At 51.2% G+C, this 17,540-nt stretch overlaps 1 protein-coding gene across 3 annotated transcripts in view; it reads left to right on the top strand.

The window, feature by feature from the left end:
• Positions 1 to 17,540, top strand: part of UBE3B (ubiquitin protein ligase E3B) — a 54,914-nt gene that overhangs the window by 14,439 nt on the left and 22,935 nt on the right. For 2 of the 3 annotated variants that reach the window (XM_036741791.1, XM_036741790.1), the window contains exons 11-19: positions 474 to 594; positions 3,707 to 3,884; positions 9,072 to 9,244; positions 11,253 to 11,420; positions 12,453 to 12,624; positions 13,821 to 13,939; positions 15,005 to 15,049; positions 15,357 to 15,471; positions 16,764 to 16,863. In XM_036741791.1, the coding sequence (XP_036597686.1) occupies positions 474 to 594; positions 3,707 to 3,884; positions 9,072 to 9,244; positions 11,253 to 11,420; positions 12,453 to 12,624; positions 13,821 to 13,939; positions 15,005 to 15,049; positions 15,357 to 15,471; positions 16,764 to 16,863 (1,191 nt within the window). The remainder of the gene's footprint in view (positions 1 to 473; positions 595 to 3,706; positions 3,885 to 9,071; positions 9,245 to 11,252; positions 11,421 to 12,452; positions 12,625 to 13,820; positions 13,940 to 15,004; positions 15,050 to 15,356; positions 15,472 to 16,763; positions 16,864 to 17,540) is intronic. The other variant, XM_036741792.1, reaches the window with a different exon arrangement.

Genomic DNA, 17,540 nt, shown 5'->3' with positions numbered 1-17,540 from the left:
CCAGCCACCCCTCCTGTCAACTACCATGGGCCCTCTGATAGTTGAGGCCCAGGGTTCAGTGGAATGACTGGAGAGGCTGTTGGCTCTCCCTCAATGGAGGATGACTTTTTAAGGTTCTTGTGTCAGGAGGGTTTAGACCAGGTGGTCTCTCAGGGCCCTTCCAGCTCTGGAATTCTGGGATTCTTTTTGATCCTCTGGTCTGTCACCCTCCCCACCTCCATTTTCATGGTCCTGGGGCATTGGCTCCACTTTTTCTAGGTGAACTTTTGCCTTGTGAGCCCCAGGGCAGGGGTGACGCATTTCTTCACAGCATGATTGCCTTTTCTTCTTTCGGTGGATGTTTGCATGGGCTAGGAAAACCTTTTCCATGAAGAAATTGTGGCTGTTGCCTGTTTGTTTTTATTCAAATGCAACCTTCTTCCTGTCCCTTTCAATGCCTCCATTTTCACTAGTGGTGATTCTCTCCCTGGCAGCGCCTCGTTGTGCTAGAATATCATGACTTTCTTCGTAAGTTCATTCTGTTTCTGAGTCGCAAGGATCAATGTGTGGACGTCTGTGAGTGCTTAGAAGGGAGCCATACTCTCTGTTTGCTGGGTAAGTGCCGGGGACCAGAGGTGGAATGTGTTCTGGGCGCACAAAGGAAAGTATTGACTGTTGCCTGAGTTTCTTAGAATGGACCAGGAAATGTTCTGAAGAGGGTGGGCCGAGTCACTGTGCTTTAAAGAGGGAAATAGAGGAATGCCATTTTACAGATGTGTAAACTGAAGCTGAGAGAAATGAATGATTAGCCCAGGGTTGCAGCTTAGGAAGCATCTGAGGCAATATTCCACTGGAGACTTCCTCCCTCAGGGTACTTTAAGAAGCACCATTGAGGACGTACTATGGGCAGGTTCTGTGCCAAGCACTAGGCACACAAAGACACAAAAGCTTTCTGGGCTTTGTCCCTGCCTTCTGGGAGAAAAGAGCTTTGACAGAGAGAATCGATAACACTATGTCTAGAGTAAACACCAAATCATTTCACCCTCTGAGGGAACTGATCACCAGGGGAGAATTGGGAGAGGCCCCTGTATGAGGTGGCGCCCAGGCCATCCTTAGGTGGAAGCAGGAGTGAGGCCTAAGGGGTTGGGGTATAGTACAGCATATGCAAAGTCATGGCGGTGGGAGATGGAATGTTATGTATGGGGTACAGGGAAGTGGCCAGTTGGACTGGAATGTCATGTATGTGAAGAGGAGAAATGCGGAAGTAGTCTGAGAGGCTAGGTCAGATCCAGATGAAGAATTTTACATGCCAGCAGAGAAGTTTGCCTTTTATTCTAAAGCGGTAGGAAAAAAAAAGAAAATAAAAAATAAATAAAGGCAGGGAAGTGCTGGAACTGACCCACTACTGTAGGACTGTCAGTTTGACATCGGTATGGACAGTAGAGTCCTGGTGACTGCATAGAGGGACACGTACTGGTACACTCTTACAGTCATCTCAAGGAGAAATAATGAGGGCCTAAACCCCCAGGGTGACGGCCTTGTGAGTGGGGACTGATCGAAATGTAGGAAGTGACTGGACATAGGGACGGAGGGAGAGTAAAGAGGCAAAGATGACTCTGAGGTTATGAAGCTGGGTGTCTGACAGGCTGCTACTGCCTTCAGCTGAAATAGGGAAATTTGGAGGAAGAGTGGGTTTTGATGGAGAGGTTTTCTTTTGAACACGTTGAGTCTGAAATGCCCATGAGACACCCAGATGGAGAGGTCTAGTAGGAATTTGTAATACAGGATTAGAGCTTGGGAGAGAACATCGACTAGATATGTTAGATTTAGGATCCACGTGCTTTGACATGATAATTATACCTGTGGGAGCTGATGAGATCACCAACAGAGAGAGGGGGCATCAAGGACCCAGGATTGGGCCCAGAAATGGCCGGTGATCCAGCAAAGGACTGTTTCAACAATCTGGCTAGCAGCTTCCGTGGGGGTGCAAGATCCACCCACAGCCAGCACCCAGAAAGCTGCCAACAGCACAGGTTCTTTTGATCTGCTTAACTAAGGAAAGCAAGGTGAAGGGGTTGACAAGTTTACTTTAATTCAGCATACAAATATCATTCACTTAGTTCAGAGGAAAAAGGCAGCACGCTGAACTTCAGAGCAAGTTACAAAGTACAAACATCAACAGACAGACCCAATACAGATTCATAGTTACTAACATCTAGGTTCAGCCTGGGAGCTCAGAACAAGGACTGGCCCAGAGTCACGCACATGCCACCACTGCTGCAGGAATGAGCTCCAAAGAACAGGCAGCCAACCCCTGGTTTTTATATCTTTTTCAGCGTCAGGGGTGAGTCACACATGCGACTCACCCACGTGACCTAGAATCGTCACAAAGAGGCGGATTTAAACCCACTTGGTCTAAGAGCCTGTGCTCTCCCAGACATGTAAACTAGGCCCTCCCTGGAGTTAGCCCCACCTTGGGCCCCACCTTAGTTGCCAATCCAGACCCACTAAGGTTTTACACCTAATAGCAGTTTGGTCCTGGGGCTTAGCACCTAGTAAGGCTCAATGAATTACTCAAAGGGAACAAAAGCCAAACTATTCAAGGGCACTTGTTGAACTAAGTGCTAAGGAGCCTATTAAGGAGTTTACCAACACAAGGACACTGATAAAGAATGGGCAGACAGGGCAGGAGAGCCTTAGGAGGGAGCAGGCCCAGGTAGGAGAGTGCTCATCAGTGTCAGAAACCGTGTGGACTGGGCAAAGGCCGATGGACTTAGCCATCCTACGTTCAGAACTCTGCCAGCTGCACCGCTTCCTGAATTGGTTAATGGGTTGAAATACTTTACCTTCCAACTCCTTTGCCTTTCAACCTTCTGACTGAATCTTGACATTCTGATTCTGGAATAAATGAAATAATTGACGTGTGTTTTGAAAAATACGAAATCCTGCATCACTGTATGACAGTATCCTTCCTGTGAATATTTGAATGAGTACGAAGGACAAAACCCGTAGATAAGAGCTAGGGATTTCCCATCAGCTCATCTCCAGTGACAGGAAGCATTCATCCAGCAGCCAGGAGACAAGCCACACTAAGCTCTCCTTCAGCAGCCACCAAGGCTGGATCGCCTGTGGTGGCCCTGGCCTCTTCTCTAACAATATTGGGTTGTATTCTGCCTCGTGAGGAGGGAGCTGAGGTTCTGTAGCCCTTTGTGGCTGTTTCCCTTTCTGGAAAGGACAGAGTGTCTCTGAGAGTGAAGAATCATTCTTTTCAGAGGGTCAGATGCCGTGACCTTAGTGGGAAAAGCAGTGGACTGAGGCAGGTGCCCTGAGTTCAGCTCTGACTTACTACAGGCAACTTTGTGACTATAGACAACACACTCCAGCCTCCCTGAGTTTCCATTTGGCCATCTGTGAAATGGGAATAATATGTGCTCACTTTAATCCATAGGGTTGTCATAAGGAATTAGCTCCTGTTTCTGGAGTGCTTTATCCTGCCACAGGTGTGACCCCAAATTGTAAGATGTTATAGAAATGTGAGTTATTAGTGTTACTAGTACTGGAATTAGGGGCGAGGGAGTTGCCCCCTCCCAGCTCTGGTCACTGCCTCTTCCCGCTCCTTGGCGTTGTGTGGGCTGGAGCAAGAGACCACAGCGGTGAAGCTGGCAGACGTCCTCTGTCTGTCTGAGAGTGTCCCAGACGCCTTCATTTCTTCTCCCTTTCATTGCAGGCAACATCATCCACCTGGGTTATCTTTCAAGCAGAGTGTTAGAGGAGGAGACAAAGCATTTTGTGAAAGTACTCATTGAAATGCTGTCCTACTGCCAGCAGTATGTGTCCCTGAAGAGATCTAACCTGACACACTGGCACCCTGTCCTTGGGTGGTTCTCCCAGTCAGTGGACTACGGGTGAGTGCCACAAAATGAACCTCCTGGGAGCCCCAGATGGATTCTTCACTTGGTCAACAAGCAGTCAGCAGGGCAAGTCAGTAAGCAGTATTCGGCCTTGACTGTGTGCCAGGCACCGTGCTCAGTCTGTGTTGGGGATACGAAGAAAGGCAGCCATCCAGACTGGGCCCTCAAGGAGCTCCCAATCTGATGGGGCAGATGACGCATTCATATTGAGGTCTATGCAGAATAGCCTCAGGGTGGTCTTAGGGGGCAGCCCTGGTAGTTGGGGACTTCAGGAAAGGCCTCAGAGGTGGTGCTTGAACTGCTCATTAAAGGAGAGGAGAGATTTTAAGAGATACTTATGCTGCTGGGGGTGCCATCGTGCACATGGCATTGGGCCTGGAGTCAGCAAGACTCACCTTTCCAGTTCAAATCCAGCCTCAGACACTTAGTAGCTGTGTGACCCTGGGCAAGTCACTTCACCCTGTTTGCCTCAGTTTCCTCATCTGTAATATGAACTGGAGAAGGAAAGGGCAAACTGTTCCACTACCTTTGCCAAGGAAGCCGCAAATGGGGTCAGGGAGAGTCAGACACCACTGATTGACCAAACAACAACAGTATGAGAAGGTGGAGCATTTGCACAAGGCCATGTATCAGACCATTAAGAGGGCCAGTTTGGTCAGACCGTGGAGCATGTGAAGGCAAGGAGTGTGTAATATGGCTCAGGAGGTGGTTTGGAACCTTATTGTGAAAGACTTTAAACGTTCACATGCAGAGTTTGTATTTATTGTTGAGGTAGGGAGGGGTTACTGGGCTTCATTGTGTTGGGCAATGAGGTGGTCATACCTGGGTTTTAGGAAAATCTCTTTGGCTGATGAATGAGGATGAATTGGAGAGGAGAGAAGCTTAAGTCAGCAAGACCAGCAAGGAAGCCACAGTGGAAGTCACAGCAAGAAGTGAGGAAGGCCACCTCCTCATAGAGATGGGAGCATTGGAAGAAGGGTGATGTCTGGGAATCAGAAGAGGCCAAGGAGCGGGGTAGGGGGCAGGAACCAGGCCCCAGGCTTGTTTTGGAGAGGATGCCAGAGGCAGTTTGGAGCAGCCATTGTGGGGAAGGGAGTAGAGAATCAGTATCTGGAATGCCCTCCACCTTCCCTGCAGCCTCACTTCTCAGAGAGTTGCCCACAGCACTGACAAGGGAAATCGCTTTCTCAGGGTCACACAGCCACAATGGGTCAGGGGCGGGCCTGGAACCTCGGTCTTTCTGAATCTCAGCATCAGCTCTCTCCCCCCATGCCGTGCTGCCTCTCCTGAAGAATCAATTAAAGTCAACAAGGATTTGTTTAGTGCTTACTGTGTACTGAGGACTGTGCTAAGAGACAGTCACTGCCCTCGAGGAGCTTACACTCTAATGGTGGTAGACAGCATGCAAGAGGGAGCTGGGGGTGCAGAGGGCAGCTGAGGAGGCAGTGTAGGGTTGGGCTTAGGAAGGTATGATAGCAGGATAAGGGGACGAGGGATTTGAGAAGAGAGGGCAGTGTGGAGCTGGACCGGCCAACTCTGCAGTTGGGCCTGGGAAGAGAGGAAGGTCAGATCAGAGCAGGGGGAATGGCCGAAGCAGCTACTGGGTGTTGGAAGGACTGGAGGCCAAGAAGAGGCCTAGGAGGAGGGAGGTCCAGAGGGAGGCAGTATTGTTCCTTTTCTGTTGGCACTCCCAACACTTGGCACTGTGCTTTGCACACAGTAAGCATTTAGCAAATACTTCATTCATCCATTGTTAAGAGGTTATGATTGATTTCATGACTAGTACAAAGTCTCAGATCGGTAGGGAAGACACAAAGTTGTTGAAAGCCTCAGGCCCTTGGAGCAGGTAAGCAGTGTATGAGCCAGTGTATCGCCAAGACAGTATTCACAGCGCCCATGGCAACTATGAGTACGTTGGCGTAGTTCTGAATCGCAGAATATAACAGGCTTTCCATCTAGAAGACAGAACCAAAGGACACCAGAAAGCCAAATCCCAACACCGGTAAACCGAATCCATCATAGTGATGGGGTGCTTGGGTGCTTGTGCTTGGACCCTAATTCTAACAGCCTCTCCTTGGGTGCCTGTGCCTGAACCTCAATTCCAAAACCACATCCGGTTCTAGAATCACATCTCTCCCTAGCCTCAAAATAATGTCTGTCTAGCTCAAGGGCAGCGTGCCCCAGCAACACACTTATCTGTACTCCTTTCACAGTAGGCAGCCCTGTGTACTGATAATTGGCTGTGCACTGGGTCATGACCATATTTACTACTTACCGACCTTACTGATATGTATCCTAGATATAGTCAAATGTATACTCCCTTATATTCATCTTGTCTAACAAGACATTTGATGAAAGCCACCTAGATATTCCCAGTCAGCCCTGATTGCTAGTTAACTTAGTAATGTTTCACAGTCAAAACCACACCTCCAGATCACCCCACCTTGGGCTATTTCCCAGTGACCTCTGGGTAATACGCCTGCGCAGTAGATACAAAAAGTGCATGTTCCTTTAAGAACTAACCACTCCCTAATCCCACTCCAAAACACCTAATTGACAGGTTTTACCCCCAAATTTTGTATATAAACTTTCCCTGTAGCCCTGTAAAGTTGCAGGTTCCCTAAGAACTCTCGCCCACTGTAAAGCATAATAAATCTTGACTTAAAGAATGCTTGAGATTGTGAATTCATTCCAGACGTCCCAACCCTCTCTAGTACCCGGGTCCTTGCGGGGTACTCCCTGTCAGTGACCCTGTCTGGGAACTTTAGTTTTGGGATTCCTGAATCCCTGGGTTTTTTTCTACCTGAACAAGAGCGACAAAGAAGTTAATAGACATTATCACAGCAGGGAGCACCACCATCTCAAAGCCTTCCCCCCTGCTCGGGCCTTCCCACAACCAAAGCTCAGCTAGCTGCCTGCTTGTTTCCTCTCTCCCTCTGCTCCAACTGCTCTGACCAGAAAGCTCCTCCCACCACATGTGACTTAGGCTTCCATGTGACTTAAGCAGGTCACGTGGGCCTATTAATGGTTGGGAAAGATCTCTAAGCAAAAATATATTAACAATACAGCCAGGGAAACTGAGGCAGTATTAGGTTGCCCACCTAGGAGAGGTGCAGATTTTAGGAATTGGGGGTGATGGGCTTTCTGTACCTTGCCTTGGTGAGACATGGTTGGGAGCAAAGGTTCAGTTCAGGAAGAATATTGATAAACGGGAGAATAGTCAACATGATGAAGGAGCTGAAGGAGCCTTAAGGCCTCGTCATTAAAAGACCCAAGGAGAAAGAAGACTCAGGGCACCTGATTTCTTCAGCCATTTGGAGGCACTGTTGTGTGGAAAAGGGATGGTCCTCATTCCGCGTGGTCCTGGGGGCCAAAACCAGAGCAGGGGCTGGAAGCCGTGTAGGACCGGTTGAGGCTCTATGCTAACTGGGAGATCTGGCCAGAGGCAGGAGGGGCTGCCTTGGGGGGTCTTCGAGCAGAAGCTCTGGTGACCTCCTGTTAGGTATACAGAGGAGTCTTTCTGAGTATGGGTCAGGCTTGAGGGTCACCAGGGTCTCTTCCAACTCTTAGATTTTGTGAGTCTTTGTTAACTGTCTACCATGTGCTTTGTCCTTTTGGGGATCTCTACCTTCAGGGACCTAGGAATCCAGGTGGGGCAACAAGTCAGTAGCAAGCTGTGCCTGTGATTGCTTGGACATACCACAGATCTTCTAGAGGGGCCTAGAAGAAGACAGGGAAGAGTCAGGCATTGGTCAAGGGAGGCTTTAGGCGTGGAGGGGGAAGCTCTGGGCCTTGGAGAACAGGCCCAAAGGCATGGCCACGGTGGTAAGTGTGGCACATTTGTGGAATTGGGAAGAGGTCAGCTGATTAGAGTTGGAATAGGTGTGTTGTATGGAGGAGTTTGGAGCTAAATTGTAGACCATGAGGAGAATACTGATAGGGAGCCATGGAAGGACTTTACCCAGGGCAGTGAGCCAAGCTGGGTTTAAAATTAGTCCAGCTGCAGTATTCAGGTTAGATTGAAGGGAAGGGAGCCTGGAAGAAGGAAGGCCAGCTGGGTGGCAGGTGTATTAATCTTGGCATGATATCCTCATAGGCTGGGTGCCCTGTGAGGGCAGGGGCATTCTCTTATCTAAACTCAGTATTATCCCCACCGCTCAGCAGGAAGTAAATGTTTACTGTTGTTGAATGAAGTAATGAACAAATGGGTGAGTGTGGTTGTCAAAGTCTGGACCAGGGTGGTAGCCATAGTAAAGCAGATGGAGAAGTGTAATGAGAACCCCTGCTGGCCAAGATGCCCTCCTGTAAACCCTTTCTCAAGACTGAGAGCCCATGGCCTCATTCCTGGTGCTAGAAAAACTAGATTTTGGGGATGTCTCCATTGCCTCTATGAAGAAATTCACTGTATAGCTCCTAATGTTACGACCAAAGGAAAGGCCTCCTTGAGAGGGGGAGCTGACCTATGATGAGTTTACGGGTTGGTGATGGGAAGGAGGTGGGGAGAGAGTGGTCTACACTTTACAAGAGGTATTGAAGTCAATATTGGATGACCACCCATCAGAGCCATTGTAGAATTAATCATGAACAGACATGAACTGGACCAGATCACTGCTGGGGTCCCTGCCAACGCTGAGATTCCCTGAAGAAGTCAGAGACATCTCAAACCGAAGGACTGACAAAGCTGAGGCCTGCCTGGAGATGGGGGATGGAGGAGAGAATGGGCCAGAAGCCCACGGGAGAATGAGGCTGCTGATGACGCAGACCAGGAAGTGGGAGCAGGGCAGCTTCAGACGGGCTGGGGATGACTTGGTCTGCAGTGCTTTGCACCCAGTGGGCATTTTCTAGGTGTTGTCTTGACTTGATTTTTGAGCGTGATTTCAGTGTTAGGCAGATGCGATGCCATCCATGGAGATGGTGCTAGGCAGTGGAGAGAGTATTTCTTAAGGGTTTATTAAGCACACCCTACCTGCAGAGAGCCCACAAATCAATATAATCAATACAAATCAATATAAATCAGGGGATAAAAGGCAGTCCCTGCTTCCCTCGGAATTCACCGGAAGGCGGGGAGGGCCTAGGGCCAGCCCAGGGGCTAGAGGGCTGTCTGCCCTGGCAGAGGTCTAATTAGAGCTGGAGAGCCCCTCCCTGAGTGTAACCTCAGGCTTCTCCTTTTCTCTCTTGCAGTCTGAATGAATCCATGCCTTTGCTCACCAAGCAGCTGCAGTACCTGTGGGGGGTAAGGATCATCCGCATTCTCTTCCGAGACATCCTGAGCAAGAAGCTGCTGGAGAATCCTGAGGCCAGTCACGCGGCAGCCATGCCATCCACGTCCCCTCCCAACAGCCTTCCCGTGAAGAGTGAGTGCCCATCACTCCCCATTGGCCAGCCAGCTGGCCCTTCCACTCTGGTCATCTGGGGGTGGAGGGCGTGGGCCCACGGTGGAGCACAGACCCTGCCTTGTGATTCGGTTCAGAGGGCCTGAGGAGCTACATGGAGACAGCTCTCCGTGTCATACACACAGGATGGGTTTGGAATTTTCACGTCACTCCCTCCATTAGAAGCCATCGAGGAGTGCTTTGTTCCACCTGCCTCCCATGTCTTTCTGTCTATCTTCCCCTTGGCCTCACACCTCTCCTTGAGTAAGTGTTGGGCCGGCTGGATGCAATGTTGTCCATGGCCAGGCTGGGGTCATGCCCTTCTGGGGAGTGAGAGGGCAGAGCTTTGTGCCTTGATTTGGAGAACCCTGGACCAGCTGTGTCTGGGCCCAAGGCTCTCAAATAGCATCGTAGCAGAGGGCGCTTCCTAAGGGCTTGGCAGACCTAAAGCACTGTGCATGGTGGCTGCCAACTGCTGTCACTTAGACTTGTTAGCCCCGTGTCTGCTATAATTGAATGGCGCAGTATAAAACTATCCTGGAAAGGAGCCGGTTTGCCTGGAGAGATGCCCCAGGCTGACCAGCAGTTTGGTGCTTTGTGGGGCCTTGGACCTTCCTTGAAAAGCCTGCATGGTTTATGTGCAACTCAGAATGTTGGAACCATCAACACATGGGATGTCAGAGTTGGAAGAGAGACTCCTCAGAACAGGGGATGTCAGAGCTGGGAGGGGCCTTAGAAGAGGAAATGCCAGGGCTGGGAGGGGCCTCAGAACAGGGAATGTCAGCTCTGGGAGGGCCCTTAGAACAGGGGATGTCAGAGCTGGGAGGGGCCTCAGAGATCCTCTAGTTCTGCCTCCTTGTTTTCTTCAGACAGTGACACTGAGACTCCCGAATGGAGCAGAGTGCTTCCCCACAGTTAGTGCCAGACCTGGGCCTAGAGTCTCGGTCTCTCAGATTCTCCACAGAAAACAGGAGAGATACCTGGAGAAGTCACGTCTTTCACTTGCCTATGGCACACACGGCAGCTAGAATCAAACCTTACGACTAAAGCCAAGCTGTCCAAACAGGTTGAGCTCTGAACCTAAAACAAGGAGAATTGAGAGCACTCCGCCCCATGCAGAACAAGGCCAGACAGGGTAGAAAGAGAGTTGCCAAGATGTTTCTTCTGAGGGCCTATCGTGCAGTGGGACTCGCTGGCCCTGAGCTCCAAGTGCTGTGAGCCCCTCCTGGGAGGCTCTGTTTCCTTAGGTGTCCCAGGAGGTTGGCAGAGAGGTCCCCAGGATCCAGCAGGCCTCCATGAGCACCTCCCATGGACACAGCCCAGGCCTGCTCTCAGTTGCGTCTGAAGACACAAATACCTCCAGCTCTCTTTCCTGCCCCACCTCACAGGCTGCCCATCCAGGTTGGGGCCATAAGCTTGCTCGCTCATCAGCATGTCCATCACCATAGTCTTTGGGAGCCCAGGCTCAACTCCAGCCCACAGAGACCATGAGCTCTCCTACATCCAGGACTCTGTAAATGTCAGTACTGGGAGGCAGTACAGTGTGCTGGGGCCTGGGAGACAGGAGGACAGGGGCTGATCTCCCTTCAGACCCTTCCATGCTGTGCATCTTTGAGCAGATCGACCCCTCTGAGCCTCATGCTTCAGCCTCACACTTGTCTCTGAGATTTTAGACAGCCCCGCAGTGGGATTGATGCTGCTGTTACTGGAGAGGCATCGGAGCAGGAGCTTCATGGTGCCTAGCTCGAGGGGACCTTAGAGATTGGCTGGGTTTCCCTTTACCAAGTTTGTGGAAAGCCTCATGGTGTATAGTCTCTGCTTCTCCAGGGAAGAAAGCCCTTTAGAAAGCCATTTAGAGGCCACTCAGGTTTCTCTGACTGTCCCCATGAACGCATTATACCCACCACTCCTCCTCTGGTTGCCCCCACCGCTCCTTCCTTGTGGGAGGGCTTCCTGTCCTGCACTCAGACCAGACTGTCCCTTTCAACAGATCTCTTCAAGCGTGCGTTCCAGAAGTCCTCGTCAGTTCGGAACATCCTCAAGCCCATCGGCGGGAAGCGTGTGGACTCGCCGGAAGTGCAGAAGGTCTGCAACGTCTGTGTGCTCTACCAGACTGCGCTGACCACCCTCACCCAGATCCGACTGCAGATCCTCACAGGTTGGGGAGCCGGCGCCCTCTGCCCCCTCTCCCATTCTCTCCCTTTGCCCCCTCTCCCGTTCTCTCCCTTAGTCTCTCCACACCACCCCCCCCCTCCAGTCTCAGAGCTAGCGATGCCACTCAACTCAGACCAGTCTTATGCATGAAGAGCAGCAATCAGCCAGTCTTTGGCGATGGTCTGAATTGAAAAAAAAATCACATTTTAGCCCGAATGGTTTGTCTCTGACATGGTGTGTGTTTCCTAAATAATTTCATTTTGTTCTGGGTGCCCGTTTCTCTATTTTCATCCTGATGTACAGATTCCCTGTTGACATAAGCATGGGAGGGTCCAGTTAATGGCTTAAGAGCTGCATGATACAGTGGAAAGAGGGTGGGATTTGGAGTCAGAGGCCCTGGGTTCAAGTCCTAGCTCTGTCATTGACCATCCGACTTGTGACCTTTGGCCAGTACTTTGACCTCTTGGGTCTGTTCTCTTGTTTGTACAATAAGGGGGTTGGGCACCGGGACTTTGTGGTGGGCATTCAGGGGCTGGGCAGGGCCCAGCCTCTTTGTGCCATTTTCCCGAAGTCACATTCTGCCTTTTTCTTTCACCATGGTGGTTTGAGAGGAATCAGTGTCAGGGAGACACCTGAGAAATCCAATGTCTCTGTACCGCCAAGCAGGGGTCCCTTCCTCTGAGGGTCACACCCCCATCCCAAACCATCAATGTCTTCCTCCTTCCTGTTCCTTCTGGTTTGGGGGCGGGGGTGTCATCCCACTGTCTTCCACAGCTACAGCAGTGACATTTGAGGCCTTGTAGGAAAGGAGCAAGGGATGGCTGCAGGTTGATCAGTGTGGATGGAGGGCACCTCCTGTCAATCAGATGGCATCTGCCAAGTGGCTTTTGGAAGCATGGACATGCTTCTTGCAGGCTGGGGGCCATCCAGTGACCAGGAGCTAGCCAGCTCCTCTCCCATCCCACGCTCAGCGGTGCATTAGGTGATTAGGAGAGAAGGGTCTGGTCTCGACTCAGGGTTTTTCTTGCCTTTTCAGGCCTCACTTACCTGGATGACCTCCTGCCCAAATTGTGGGCATTTATCTGTGAGCTGGGCCCTCAAGGGGGCCTAAAGCTCTTCCTGGAATGTCTCAACAGTGACAATGAAGACTCCAAGCGGCTGCTGGCCATGCTGACGTTATTCTGTGACTGTTCCCGGCACCTCATCACGTGGGTGACTTCCCTGGGTGTGGGCTGCTTTCTTAGATACGGGTCCTTTGTCCAGGGGTGTTCTTTGTAAATGCACCTAAATAGAAGGGACAATGTGTTCTTGTAAGGTTGGAAAGGAAGCCTCCAGGCCAGATGGAGTCCCGAGTGCTAGACTGGACTTGGGCTGGGCTGTGCAGGATCTCAGGGTCACCAGGGACCTCCGAGGCCCCACCTGGAGAATCTCCCAGCATCCCTCAGGAGTGGCCATTCAGACTTCACTTGAAAGTGTCCCCTGAGTGAGAGAGAGCTCCTTCCTTCAGGAGGCAGCCCATTGCGCTGTTGAAGAGCTCATCCTTTGTTGCATCAATTCTAAAAATGGCCTCTATGCAGCTTCCATGCACTATTTATATTTCTGCCCTCAGGTAGGACAGAATGGGTCTAATCAGCCAGGTGGCAGCCCTTCAGATTGCTGAAGAGAGCCATCATGTCCCCAGCCAAGTCCTTCAGCCATTCCTTAGCTTCCCTTAGGACAAGAACCAAAGGCCCCTTGCTGTCCTGCTGACCCCTCCCTGGGGTACCCTCTTCCCTAGGCATGGCCTAACCAGAGACGAAGGTAGCAAGATCATCGATTACCTCCCTCCAGAAGGGACCGTTTTCACTGCAACAACCAGAAGTCCCTGGCCTTTCTCTGCCTTCCGCTCTGAGGCTTTTTTCAGATCCCTAGTCAGATCATGTCCAGACCGTGTTCAGTTCTGGGTGACGTGCCCTTTGTAGGACCTTGACAATCTGGGGAGCGTCACTCCATTCCTAGGAGGCAGCTCCAGTGCATTCCCTGTGAGGATGAGGCCTGGGCCCAGTGTGTGAAGGGTATCTTGGGGAAGAGAAACCAGGAGTGATGGGTGGGAGTTGCAGAGAGACAGGTTTAGGCTCAATGTCAGGAAAACCATCTCTGCGTAGTCAGTAAGCATTTATTAAGCGCCTGCTGCTCACCAGGCCCTGGGCCCAGTGGGTGAGGCCACCGTGGAGGGTGAAGGCTGGACAGCCTCTGCCTTCTCATAGAGAGATTGTGTGGGGCCAGGTGGTCCCTGGTGTCCCCCCTTCTCCACAACTGGGATTCTGGGGACCTGCTCTGCTTCCTCTTCTGTCCTGCAAAAAGTGACCATTCTCCGTGCCGTTTTCTGATGGTTCTCAGCATCAGCCCTTTGTTTGTCGTTCAGAATTCTCGATGACATTGAGGTGTATGAAGAACAGATCTCCTTCAAGGTAGAAGAGCTGGTCACCATCTCATCTTTCCTGAATACCTTCATCTTCAAAATGATCTGGGATGGGCTTCTGGGTAAGGAAGAAGAGGATCGTATGTCGTCCTGGGCCTCCCTGGGAGCCTGGGACTGAGGTCTCCTTGGGTGACCAGATGAGTCGGTCATAATGTTGGAGGGAGGGGGACCTGGGGGGATCCCAATTCTGGCTCCAGATGTGTAATCACAGGCAGGGCTTGTCGCCTGCCCGGGCCTCGGTTTCCTCATTTGTCAAATAATGATAACTCATTTGTGTAGCACTTTATGGCTTATGAGACACTTTCCTCTCAGCAAACTTTGTGGGGCAAATATTATTATGGCCATCTCGCAGAAAAAGAACCTGAGCTTCTGAGAGGGTGAGGAACTTGGCCGGACAGTCTAGTAGGTGCCTGGGGCAACACTCACACTGGCCTTCTGACTCTCTCCGGGGCTCTGCCTCTCATGGGGTTAATGACAATCATGTAACTAACTTCACAGAGCTGTCTGGAGGAAAGCCTTTGTAAGCCTTCCAGTGTAATGAAGAAGGGAGTCAGGATTTCCCTCCCTCTCTGGCTCAGTTGGAAACATCTGGCCTTTTTTTAGCCCTTTAGAAATCTCCCATTTCCTTTGGGACCTCTCTTGATTGGCCAACACTGCAGCTCCATGTGGGGGACTTTGGGCATGGAGGCAGGTTCTAATCCCGCCTCTTCCCAGGGCTCTCATGAGCTCATATGAAATAAGGGATATAAAGCCCTGTGCCGACCTGGACTCTCTCTGTTCCCACTCTTACCGTCCTCATTGTGTGGCTCGTTATAAATGAAGGCAAGCTTTGCTTCGTCTCAAGAGCCAGTAATACAGATCTTCATCTGAAGTGGGTGCCTAGGCCTGGCACACGGTAGCTTCAGGCTCCCGAGGCATTTCTTACTGTTTCATTTAGAAAAACAGTCTTCTGTTCAAAAGTCATTTGGGCATTTGGGTAGCGACGGTCTGGACCTTATCAGGAGACCGCGCTTCAGTCTGGGCTCTGACACGTAGCCAGAAAGGCTTTGTTTGCACAGCCCTTTAAGGTTGGCAGAACGCAGTTCTCTGAGATGGGCACTCATCGTATTGTTATCCCCATTTCACAGATGAGGAAACTGAGCTTGAGACCTCTGCCCATGGTTCCACAGATAGTAAGTGTCAGAGGCGGGTTCTGTCGACCCCTACACTGTGTCTTGGCCAGCCACTCCATCTTTCTGAGCCTCAGTTTATTCATCCGTAAAATGGTGCTGATCACCCTTTACCATCTGCCCCACGGGGGTCTTTTAGGGGAAATGCTTAGCAAGCCTTTTCTGACCTCTTTGGGTCTTCTCCCTTAGTGTTGGTTGGGGGTGAGAAGGGATCAGATGGGGACCGTCCGGAGCAAGCTTCTTCCTTCTTTCTCTGTGAGCCATAGCCTGTGTTGTCACAGATAATGAGACTGTCCCCTTTACCCTGCAGACAACGCCAAGCCAGAGACCTTGGAGCTGTTCTTTTCAGTTCATGGGTGGCTGATGGTGCTGTATGAAAGAGACTGCCGTCGGCGCTTTGCCCCTGACGATCACTGGCTGCGGAAGTAAGTGACTCGGGGGCGAGGGGCTTCTGGAAGCAGCAGGGTTCTCCCCTTTCCCCGTTTGTGGTGGCCAGCTCCGGGTCAGCACTGTCAGGCTCTACAACCGGTCCCACCTTGTGCTGACCCTCAGCCTGGCCCTCGTGGAACATCTGCTGAGAGAGTGAAAGCAGCCAAGAGGTTGGGCAGCATTCTTAGCCTTTTATGTGTCCTGGCCCCTGGCGGGGGGCGGGAGGGGGTCTGGTTAAAACTGGGGACTCCTTAGAATGACTGTTTTAAATGCGTAAAATCAAATACAGAGTCCAACAGTGGAGATCAGTTATATTGGAATAAAGATGTATTCTTTTCCCCTCCAAGTGCAGGGATTCCAAGTTAAGGATCCCTGATATTGGTTGGGGGCGGGGGTGGAATCGTGGGGCCAGTAGGCAGAAGGTCTAAATTCTAATCCTGCTGTGCAGCTGTGAAGAAGTTACCTCCCGTCTCTGGGCCTCAGGCAATGGTGTAATGTTCACATGTGTACCAAGTCATTGCAGACATTAGAGCCCATTCACAGGGTGCTGCTTACTCTCGTTTAATCTTCCTAAAGAGCATGGACAGTGAGGGGCTGGGATTAGAGGCCTAAACTCCCTTCCAGATCTCAGGCTCCAGGACTCCTGCTCAGATTGTAGCTGGGACAGATGCCTTCTGAGAGGCTGCTGCCTGAATCTTAGATGAGAAGTTGCCCCCAGATAATCTGGGTGGTTAGACAGACGACATTTCAGTTGACACAAGAGTCCCAAAATGTCCAAATTGGAATGCACCTCTGGGCCCATCACCATCATCCTATCCCCAACAAGTGGCCTCTGCTTGAGGGCCTCTTGGCAGAAAGGATGCCAAGGCTTCTCGAATGCGCTGCCCCTTTTTCTTCCTTGGACCACTCTGGTGGTGGGTAGCACTTCTGGGCCTTGAGCCATAATCTCTGTGACTTCAGCCCCCTGGCGCCCATCGCCTCAAGAGCTGAGAGGCCCGGAACAGCTGTGTGGTTTTCCCTCAGAGATTGGTGTCTTCAGCCTGGGTGTGCTCTGTGAACTTGCCCAGTTTCTGCCCTGGCCAGTCAGGGATAGTCATTGCTACCCTCCGGCCCTCCTCAGAAGGTGGGGCAGGTCACAGGAGAGGGTGTTACCCCCACCCCACCCCCTGAGAATGACTCTTGTTCACAAAGCCAGTGGACTTTCACTTTCTGTCAGGATGCCATCTGTCTGGTAGAACTAGAGAAAGTGGTTTTACCCATCTCACTTACCTATTTTCTTTTTTGTAAGGGATCTCAAACTCAGTGTGCTTTTCCAGGAACTGGAGAAAGACAGGAAGCGTGCCCATCTGATCCTGCAGTTCATCCCTCACGTCATTCCCCACAAAAACGTGAGTAGCCGGCAGAGCTAAGAGCTCGCCTCCTTCCTAGTGCTCCATCTAGACAGGGACAAGCATTTCCCTTGGAGCATCCTCCTGATTCTTTGCGCTTTGTGCATGGCCGGGCTCCCACTCTAAGAGGGCTGTATCCTGGCCGCTCTCTGAGATAGACTCTCGAAGGGACCTGACCTGGTCAGGCCCTAGTAGGGGGCTTAGGGCAAGGTTTGTGATGTGGGCACCCGCGATGCTCCAGACTCTGCCTGAGACCCACAGCTTCCTCCCATCACTTATTGTCAAGTCAAGTCTCCAGGTGTACAGTTAACACTTAGGACATGCCGGGTTCTGGGTTAGGGGGCCCCGGCCTTGGTGGTTTCTCTCTCAAGTTTTTCTGGGTCAGTTTTGAGAATTGTTTTTCTTGTGGCATGTTCCTAACCAGTGTCCAGAATGACCAGATCCAGCTTCAGGGGCATTTTAAAGACCTCGAGTCTGGCTGCAGCCCCTCCCTCCAGACTTACTTTCCCATTGTTGCCTCTCCACGGATCTGGTGTTTGCCTCTGTAGGACCTTCCATCTCCTACCTCCTGGCCTTGGAATGCCCTCCTTCCTTTTGTCCCACCTACCACTAGACACCTTCCTTCATCCTCACGCTTAGACGTACACTTCCTTGCCCTTTCACCTCCAAAATTACTT

The sequence above is a fragment of the Trichosurus vulpecula genome, chromosome 1, assembly GCF_011100635.1.
Source record: "Trichosurus vulpecula isolate mTriVul1 chromosome 1, mTriVul1.pri, whole genome shotgun sequence".
Classification (NCBI taxonomy): Eukaryota; Metazoa; Chordata; class Mammalia; order Diprotodontia; family Phalangeridae; genus Trichosurus; species Trichosurus vulpecula.
The sequence above is the reverse complement of the archived record's forward strand: the minus strand, read 5'-3'. Positions and strand labels throughout refer to the sequence as shown.